Source organism: Gadus morhua, chromosome 12, assembly GCF_902167405.1.
Source record: "Gadus morhua chromosome 12, gadMor3.0, whole genome shotgun sequence".
Lineage (NCBI taxonomy): Eukaryota > Metazoa > Chordata > Actinopteri > Gadiformes > Gadidae > Gadus > Gadus morhua.
Window position 1 is genome coordinate 21,681,966 of NC_044059.1, and position 10,000 is coordinate 21,691,965.

A 10,000-nucleotide genomic window follows, 5' to 3' on the forward strand; every position below is an offset into this window, starting at 1 on the left:
TGTGTGTGTGTGTGTGTGTCGTGTGTGAGTTTTAGAAAGAGAGGGTAGGGATGAGAGATACTGAGTACGTGCTACATTATATTCCAGAAGGTCTGATTAAAAATGTATGACTGTTGCAGTTTGGCCGTTTCTATAGACAACACAAATAGGAGGGATGAGTTATTCTATGGCTGAACATAATGATGAACCATAAATCCACTAACAACTGTTCCTATTAGCCAGCCACTTATGGCAGCATACCATACATTAACAATTCAGACTTTGCTTAGATCATTACGGAACAAATCTCTATGCTGAGCATTTCTCCCTTTACATTTTTCTTCCATCTTTATTTAGTATTTATAGAATAATAATAATAATAATAATAATAATAATAATAATAATAATAATACATTTTGTTTATAGTGCCCTTTTCATCCGAAGATCTCAAAGGGCTACAGGTTAAAAGCAGTGTGGTTCAATATTTATATATATATTTTTAAACACAAATAAAAAGGGGTTTAAAAACATCTGAGAATGGGAGCCAAAGGTTTTCTTAAAAATAAATGTTTTAAGACCTTTTTAAAACAATCAGTGGATTGTGGTGCCCTCAAGGTGTCAGGGAGGGCATTCCACAGGCGTGGGGCGGCAGCACTGAAGGCCCTATCTCCCATGGTCCTAAGTTTGGTTCTGGGTATGTGGAGGAGGTTAGAGTGAGTGGAGTGGAGGGAGCGTGTTGTGTTATGTTAGATGAGAAGTTCTTTGAGGTAGGGGGGGGCTTGTCCATGGATGCATGGTGATTGAGGAGGGAAACCTTGTACTCAATCCTGGTGGAACCCGGAAGCCAGTGGAGTGAGTGGAGGATGGGGGTAATGTGCTCATGCTTGCGCACTTTCATCAGGATCCTAGCTGCAGAGTTTTGTATGTATTGGAGTCCCTGCCGGCTCTTGCTAGGGATCCCGATGAGTAGTGCGTCACAGTAGTCCAGTCTGGAGGAGATAAAGGCATGCACTCGTTTTTTTCGGAATCTGAGCGGGAGAGAATGGGGCGGAGTTTTAAATTGTTGCGGAGATGGTAGAAGGAGGTCTTGCAGAGGTGGTTGATATGCGATTCAAAAGTGAGTTGGGGGTCCATTTTTACACCAAGATTTGTGACTGTTGATGAGAGAGGGATGTTTATACCTTGAACAATAGCTGCTAGGTCTACTAGGGCAGAGAACATACATGTAAATGAACGTAAATAAAATATTAGGTATACAGTATACTCGTTGTCCAAAACAATTCAGACACAATCCCACATATATTGTCTTTATAAAACAAGAGGGGGTTGGGCCTTGTTCCTGTTTATGTGTTTGTCCCCGTGGCTGACAAGTGTTGCCGCTGGTGATGTCATTGAGGGCCCCTCCCTGCACCTGACTTTAATACTCAAAGCTCAAGCCGCCCTTAACCCAGAATGTTTGCGTAGCACCCTGTTTGTACCACTGACAAGCTCTGTTTTGGATCAATAGAGGAAGTCTGTGATTTTCCATACATATTTACTCAGGGGTTTCTTTAACCGACGGCCTTCCATGGATGCCAACAAGTTTTGCCTCAGGCTTAACATTTTTAATACTTAGTGTAATGGAATGTCTTTTTTTCCATCCCTCCTGTGACTCATATCTAAGCCTGTCATTAACAGCTGTTAGCAAGGCTACACTCTCCGAATGCTGCTTTAAAGTGGCCTCGATGACAGAGTATTTTTCTGTGTTAATACATTTAACAGGCCGGAGCAGTGTAGTGTGGAATTCTCACTCTGTGTGGCTGGACCTATACTGTTACAAGGTCATTGGGAGATTGCTTTTTTGTAACAAAGCCTCACCCAGTTTTCCAATAGCATACTTGTTTGGATGGTTCCCCCTGTCATTTGCGCAGGCAAAACTGCATACATGTGAGAGAAATAGCCTTGCAATGTCAGATCAGACAACAAAGCATATTATTGCAAGCCCTATCCATGACACAGCTGAATGAGAGCATTCTGCCATTGCTTGTGTATGCAAGTGTGGGTTGGCAGATAAAAGAGAGAGATATGTATGTGTGTGTGTATGTTTGTGTGTGTGTGTGTGTGTGTGTGTGTGTGTGTGTGTGTGTGTGTGTGTGTGTGTGTGTGTGTGTGTGTGTGTGTGTGTGTGTGTGTGTGTGTGTGTGTGTGTGTGTGTGTGTCTGTCTGTCTGTCTGTCTGTCTGTCTGTCTGTCTGTCTGTCTGTCTGTCTGTCTGTTGTCTGTCTGTCTGTCGGTGTGTGTGTGTGTGTGTGTGTGTGTGTGTGTGTGTGTGTGTGTGTGTGTGTGTGTGTGTGTGTGTGTGTGTGTGTGTGTGTGTGTGTGTGTGTGTGTGTGTGTGTGTATGTGTGCATCTGTGTGTGCATGTGTCTGTGTCTGTGTGTGTGTCTGTGTCTGTGTGTTGTCTGTGTTTTTGTGTGTGTGTACCTAAGTGTGTGTGTATTGTCATATGGATAATAAATACACCCTTTTCATATTCCTTCAGAGAAAATGAAATATGACCCACTGAGAGCTTGTCCATAACTCCCGGATGTGAGTGCGTTTTTGGAGTTTGTGAGCTTGTATCCAAGCATATCTCATCTCGAAAATGACACAAATTACACTTTTTAGAACCCTAACCTACATTCGGCACCTGAAACTATTGTGTAGCAGCTAACCCAGTAAACCCAATACAGATTCCTGTAACATGTGTGTGACAAACAAAGACAATGCAAGACAGAATGCTTTAATGAAAGGTATGAGAGGTGTGTGTGTGTGTGTGTGTGTGTGTGTGTGTGTGTGTGTGTGTGTGTGTGTGTGTGTGTGTCTGTGTGTGTGTGTGTGTGTGTGTGTGTGTGTGTGTGTGTGTGTGTGTGTGTGTGTGTGTGTGTGCGTGTGTGTGTGCGTGTGCACATGCACGTGTGTGTGTGTGTGTGTGTGTGCTTGCTTGCATGCATGTGTGTATCTGTCTGTGTGTGTGTGTGTGTGTGTGTGTGTGTGTGTGCATGTGTGTGTGTGTTTGTGTGTGCTTGCATGCATGTGTGTATGTGTGTGTGTGTGTGTGTGTGTGTGTGTGTGTGTGTGTGTGTGTGTGTGTGTGTGTGTGTGTGTGTGTGTGTGTGTGTGTGTGTGTGTGAGTGTGTGTGGATGGCCATGTGCTTCAAAGGTGTCCAGTAGACACTTGCACTTCATCTTAACAACTAACAGCTGTATGGTAACGGTTTTCTATATCATAAATGCTCTTTAAAGTATTGATATACTTTGGATTCACGCCTAGAAGTAACCGAAATTCAATGATTTTAAAGTAATTATTCATTAACAATTAATCATTCCCAGGACCAACCTATTTATGTGGCAATAATTGTCAGAGATGCATATGAGCCGCATGCAAACCTTAGCTGCCCGTGGTGGTTGAACTTCACAGGGCGAGGTGGGGAGGGGAGGAAAGAAGGGGCGAGAGGGAGGAGGGAGATGGGAGTAGGAGGAGAGGAAGGGGCAGGAACTCCGGAGGGGGGAGGGGCCGGGTGCAGGTTGCGGGAGCCCGTCTGGCGTTGTGGAGGGGTTTTGTCCTCTGTGGTCGAGAGACGGGACTGAGACTGAGTCCGGGTGGACCCTGTTGGATCGAAGCACGGTGGCCTCAAGAGTGGCCATGGCTATGTGTTTTTGAGTGGTACTCGTAGGCATGGGAGGAATGTTGGAGCCCCTGTTCCTGTAAGCTGAGGGGGGGGCGATCAGCTTGGCCCGTGTGACTGTGCACAATATCTGCCCGGGTCCGGGTCGGACCTAATAGACCATCACCATGGGATCTGTAATGTGTAAGTGAAAGTATTTAATCTCTTTTCTTCTACTTTTTATTTACATGGAATGATTGTTTGAAAAGTTCACTATTTATCGCTCCAAACACAATATGCAAGTTATCCTTCTATTCACATGTAGAGTATTTTGTCTGTATCTGAGAATTTAACCCATGACCCCGTAACACAGCTAGGGGCGGTTGCCAAGCAGCGGCTCTGTGCAACTCAGTCCAGTAACGTGTGTTTAAGAGGGTTGTGCATATGTGTCTCTAACTGGGAGCCAATAGAGTAGAACAAGTCATTAGCTTGTTTCAGCTCAGGAGGCTTTTGGAACTTGAGGCCTTCCAGTTGTGACGGTGACCTACCACAGGATGGCTAAACCGATACGTGAGACCCGAAGGAATGTGATAATTGTGCAGGTTTGAGAAACCACATTGGCCATAGCAAAGCAGAGGCTGAAATTTTCGCAATGTCTGTTTTGGTGTATTCCCTCCCTACCTACCTTGTGAGTGACAGTTATATCATATTTTGAATAACCAATGTCCGAAGGATATGTTGGTTCCTCTTTCTCAGGCTGTAAGAATTGATTGATGCAGTCATTTACTCTGAGCTGGACTGACTGATATCATATGAAAGTGTCAGACTGTTGGCAAACAGTGGAATGAGACCCCATATACAGGTTTCAAATCCACCAGAATGTCTTACTTCCCTTATAGTCTGGCGTTGGTCTTAAAATAAGAGTGTGCTTGTGTAACTGGCTAAGTGATTCAAGGCCCTACTTGAAACACTTTTGTGCCATGAATAATGTGCTCGAATGAAAGTCGTTTTGAGGAATTTGGATTGTTAACGACGATACTTTCATCCCCAGCCAAAACATTTTACTTTAGGTGTACTGCTTAATTGTCAACATGTCCTTGATATCAAAATGGTGAATGGGAAATGGGGAAACATAGACTCCCAGGCAGCAGTAAAGAGTGCCAGTGCCCCCATAATACAAATATTACCGCAAGAAGGCCATTGCCAGTGAGAACAGTAGAAATGAAAATACAGCAATGCTGCTAAGGCTCCCATTGTGTTTATTTAGCAAACACAAATTAAGTGAAAACTTCAATGGAAAACATTACGATGGAAATATATGATGCAATACACAAAGCACCATTCATTTTTATTAATAAGCCATAATGCTACATTTATTTAAATATTTTAATATATTATGATACATGTATGTCGAATTTTCTTTATGCATTTTTTGATTATTGTAAATGTGTCAAGACTAAAATCCCACATACTACTTGCAGTACCATGGTGTCCCACCAGTGGTATGCATAAAACAGGTTGAAAAACGGTGTTTTTTTATTACAGGAGACAAATTATAATATACATGTTGTAGCTTGCCAGTGGGTGTGGGTTTCCACGCCACCAAGTTGAACGATAAAACCACACAACACACAGAGCAGTTCAGTCAAGGTGATTTATTTACTGTGTAAACAAACAACATCAGGGTTGGAATAGGGTCATCCTCCTCTGTTAAGGTACAATCCATATCCCTGCTCAATCCAATGGTACTTCCATCAGTCTCTCTCTCGTCGGCATTGGCACAGTACTCCCAGAAGGTCCCACAGTTGCTGTCTGTAGTTGGCTAGCCCTTGCTCTGGCTCTCCCATAGGGTAGCCTCCTTCATAATGATCCTCAGGCTTGCATCGTTATAGGTAGGAAGTCCATTTAAAGCTTGGGAGTTTAGCCAACAGGTTGCCAGATACACCACTCCCCTCACTCCCTCTGCCGTCTGACACAATGTATACAGGTTGAGGATATGTAAAAGACAATCAAGCTTACGGGCACAATTTAACTGGTAAAAACTCTTGTTATCAGTTAATGGTCCGTTAATCCAAATGGTTCCAATACAGAGAGTAACAGCATTTTGCAATTTGAGAGAATTTGTAATTCAAATTGACCATTCTGTAGACACATCTATATCTCAAACAAAATAGAATAAGGTTAGAATGAAACTAAATCAACAAAAAATACGGGTGGTCATGTAATATAGACAAGCTGAACTAGATGAGTCACTTGTCTGAGTCAGGTTTGTGTGTGTGTGTGTGTGTGTGTGTGTGTGTGTGTGTGTGTGTGTGTGTGTGTGTGTGTGTGTGTGTGTGTGTGTGTGTGTGTGTAGTGTGTGTAGTGTGTGTGTGTGTGTGTGTGTGTGTGTGTGTGTGTGTGTGTGTGTAGTGTGTGTGTGTGTGTGTGTGTGTGTGTGTGTGTGTGTGTGTGTGTGTGTGTGTGTGTGTGTGTGTGTGTGTGTGCATAGGGATGTGTGGGGATAATCGGATGTCTCTAATAGGCTTGGTGTCTGGCAGGTACAAAGATTAGGACGGCTATGAGAGAGAGAGAGAGAGACAGAAGGACACAGAGAGACATAGAGAGACAGAGGGAGAGAGATAAAAGAGAGTGTGTGGTGGGAGTACAGGGCTGTGGAGTTGAGAGGCACCTTGCTAGTTCTCAGTGGGGATGCATGCGGTAACCGCAGTAGATATGCTGCACAGGGAAAAACTAGTTTATTGAATTTGTTTATCTGCGTGTGTGTATGTGTGTGTTGTTGAGGGCACGACCGCAGCAGAGAAAAATGGACGTCAGCGAAATGGATGCACTCTGAAAGATCAGTAGACTATTTATCCGTCTGCTGTCTTTCCATCTTTTGTGTCTGTGTTTCGATCTGTCTGTCTGTCCGTCTGTCTGTCAAATGGAGCGATAGATGTGCGAAGAGCTGGATAGAGAGAGATAGCTGTAAAGTGTAGAGGGGAATAAGGTGAAGATGGATTATCAAGGAGTGCTGCTCCACCGGTGCGTGCCGTCCCGGTGTTCGTACTGTGGACAGCTGGCGTGCGCCTACACCACCGTGCACATCTCCACCGCTGAGATGGAATCCTACTCCTGGTTTCTGAGGGCGTGTTGTGAGTCTGCCACCACCACCACCGTCACCACCACCACCACCACCATCACCACTACCAGCATACAGAGGAGTACGCTCTCAACACCTCCAGCTTATTATTTTGTCCTTTATGTAGGCAGGGAATCTTACAGCTATTACAAGGGTATTGTAGCATGGTGATTCTGCTTCCAGGGCATGTATGCATAGCATGTAGCGTAGTGTGAGCCTAACATGCAGAAGCTTTGACTTTGTTTTGGTTTCTCCCCATTATTCTGGTAATCCTTCACTGTGACAAGTGAAAACAGAGTGTTGCCCACAGGGGGGGTTTGGGCTTCCTGTAAGGCCACCAACATTGACTATACCCCCCCCCCCCCCCCTCCTCCTCCCCCAAAGGTTAAGGTTAAGGTCAAGAAAAATAAATAGACACACACATACACACCACTTTTGACACCCATGGCCTCTTTCGCTATCTTTAATTATTTTAACGGGAAAGACATTATTTCATTTAAATTTACATTTAGGGGATTTTGATGACGCTTTTATCCAAAGTGACTTCATTCACACATTCACACACGGAAGGCGGAGTCAACCACACAGGGCGACAGCCAGCTCGTCAGGAGCAATCAGGGTAAGGCATGCACCCACCATACTAATATCTAACTCCCATCACAACTTTGCTGAAACCTTTTGTTGAGTTCAAGAAGGCTGTGATTAGTAGAGCAGTGTTTTGTGATGACTACCACGTACAGAATGTATGGGTATATGCTCCATAATCATTTCAAAGGCTTGACGCAGTATCTGTCCATACTTGTGTGTGTCAGAGAGAGAGAGAGAGAGAGAGAGAGAGAGAGAGAGAGAGAGAGAGAGAGAGAGAGAGAGAGAGAGAGAGAGAGAGAGAGAGAGAGAGAGAGCGCTCAAGTCCTGTTATCTGTGGCTTAAATGTTCCTGCTGTTACACATCCTCTGATTGTCCTCTAGCACTGACGCCTTCTTCCTGAGAAGTTGTCCGTCCTTCCCAACTTCCCCCTCTCCCCCCCTCTGGACTGTGAAAAACCATCAAGACCCAAAATAACACCAGCTGTTTATGATGTTGTTGTTGTTGCTGTTTTTGTTGCTACTGTGCGTGTGTCTGTCTGTTCTGAATGCCGTATCGAGGTGTCATTACCCGTTTATGCATTTAGGATTAGAGGTGCAGTGTGTACAATTTAGTGGCATCTAGCAGAGGGACTTGGCAGAAGTGGAATATAATGTTCTTAAGTAGGTTTAAATGAGCGTATAATCCCATGAAAATAAGGTCCTCATGTTTCACCGCTATTTTTTTACACTAGAAAAAACGGATTTAATATTAAATCATAACCAATATCTTATTTGTAAGCTATGATATTCTTACAGACTAAAAAAGGAAATAATTTTAAATCTATCAAGGGACCTCTTCACTTGACACTTGGCTACTTAAAGCTGTCCTAGATGATGAAATCCTTCCGTAATAACAACTGACCTTAAAGATCATTACAGGCCACTGGAGCTTCTCCTTCATTGGAACGGGAGAAGTGAGGGAAGGTATTCAGTTGGTTGCAATCATTGTAACTGCTATATCCTCACATGGACCAATCTTCAGCTATTTTGCCCTTCGACTTTGAATCAGCTTCAGAATGAGCTCAAAGTGACAGAAGTGTTTCTCTTTAATGTTTTGAAATCATTCATTAACGACCTAGATTTCGTCTCAATATCATTTTAGTACAGACTGGGGAAGCTCTTTTAATCTGATTGTTGTAATCTCCTAAAAATGTGTCCTACACTGTGATGTGTATTGCTTATAGTGCTGTTTTATTTGTGCTTGTGTGTGCATGTGTGTGTGCTTGCTTGTGCATGAGTTTGTGTGTGACTCACTGCGGCTTTCAGGGACAGAGATCGCTGCAAGCGCTGGTCATGAGATTATCAGGGCTTGTAGTCTTCGGTGTATATCGGTCACATGTTGCACCACATAAACAACAGCATAGTCCTGTTGGACGCACTGACCGCCTTTTTCTCTCCTCCCTATTGCTGCTTTGTTGAATTGACCTCCAAAGTTGTGTCCGTTCCATTATCAACAGACTTGTATTGTAGTTGCTGCCATATAAGATCTGTGCATTGTTTAGTTTATTTTTTCTTTCTAATTCGGTTTCTAATTCGGTTATTGAAAAAAAAAATACTTACTACTACTACAACTACTACTTACTAATCAAGTTAACTGAATTTTGAGAATTTGTTTTGTCGGGCTTTGACAAGAATATTTGTCGAAGTGCTGCTATTTTCTCTAGAAAGTGTATATTCTTATAGTTGTAATGCATTCATTGTGTCTACACAATGAATGTTGTTTTCCTTTATCACAGACACATATATTGGTAGATTTTCTTTTCTTTACCTTGTAAAGAAAATAACTATAAACTGTAAATATTTATATTTATACCACAACATTTAACACATGAAACTCTCTGAGCTCTTAGTCTGGAGTTAAAGCTTTTACATTTGTTTTAAACACTAATGGTCCTTTCAGCTACGATACACCTTTCTTTAGCTGAAGCTTGTAAATTGCTTCCACAGAGCATAATCACCAACGATGATTGTCTGTGGTTGTTGAGGTTTCTATAACTGGATTTAGGTTTGCACGTGATTAGAGTTCATGGAAAAGGAGAGAAGACACCAGAATAGAACAGAATGGCAATAAAATAGACATTACTAGGGGAATGTGAGAGAGAGGACCTTAATGAAAGAACAGCTTTGTTCATTCACAGAGGGGACCAATTTTGTCCATGCCCGAATAATGTTCTATGTTAAATGATCGTATAACATACTAAAGTTCTCTCTTTCTTCAAGGAAGTGAGTGTTCGATTCTATGACAAAATGATGAAACTGGTTTAACATTTATTGAGATTGGTGTGTGTACTAATATTTCTTTGCCCACACACACCCACACACACACACACCCGCACATACACACACACACACACACACACACACACACACACACACACACACACACACACACACACACACACACACACACACATACACACACACACAAACACACACAGACACACACCAACTCAGTTACGCATACACACTGTGGCGTCCCGCCCCTTAAACCTCGGTCCGGACGGACCCAAGGTCCGTCCGGCCGCCGCTGGCGAGAGACGCCGCCGCCGCGAGAGACGCCGCTGCAGCGAGAGACGCCGCTGCAGCAATAGACGCCGCTGCAGCAATAGACGCCGCTGCAGCAATAGACGCCGCCGCAGCAATAGACGC

At 43.4% G+C, this 10,000-nt stretch overlaps 1 protein-coding gene across 11 annotated transcripts in view; it reads left to right on the forward strand.

The window, feature by feature from the left end:
* The window catches only part of mcf2l2 (MCF.2 cell line derived transforming sequence-like 2), a 105,465-nt gene that overhangs the window by 7,375 nt on the left and 88,090 nt on the right, over nt 1-10,000 (forward strand). The window contains exon 1 of one of the 11 annotated variants that reach the window (XM_030373108.1): nt 3,612-3,808. The exons of the other annotated variants lie outside the window; for them this stretch is intronic. Coding sequence (XP_030228968.1) covers nt 3,793-3,808 — 16 coding nt within the window. The 5' untranslated portion in view covers nt 3,612-3,792. Of the gene's footprint in view, nt 1-3,611; nt 3,809-10,000 lie in introns of those variants that run through there. 11 annotated transcript variants of the gene reach the window in all.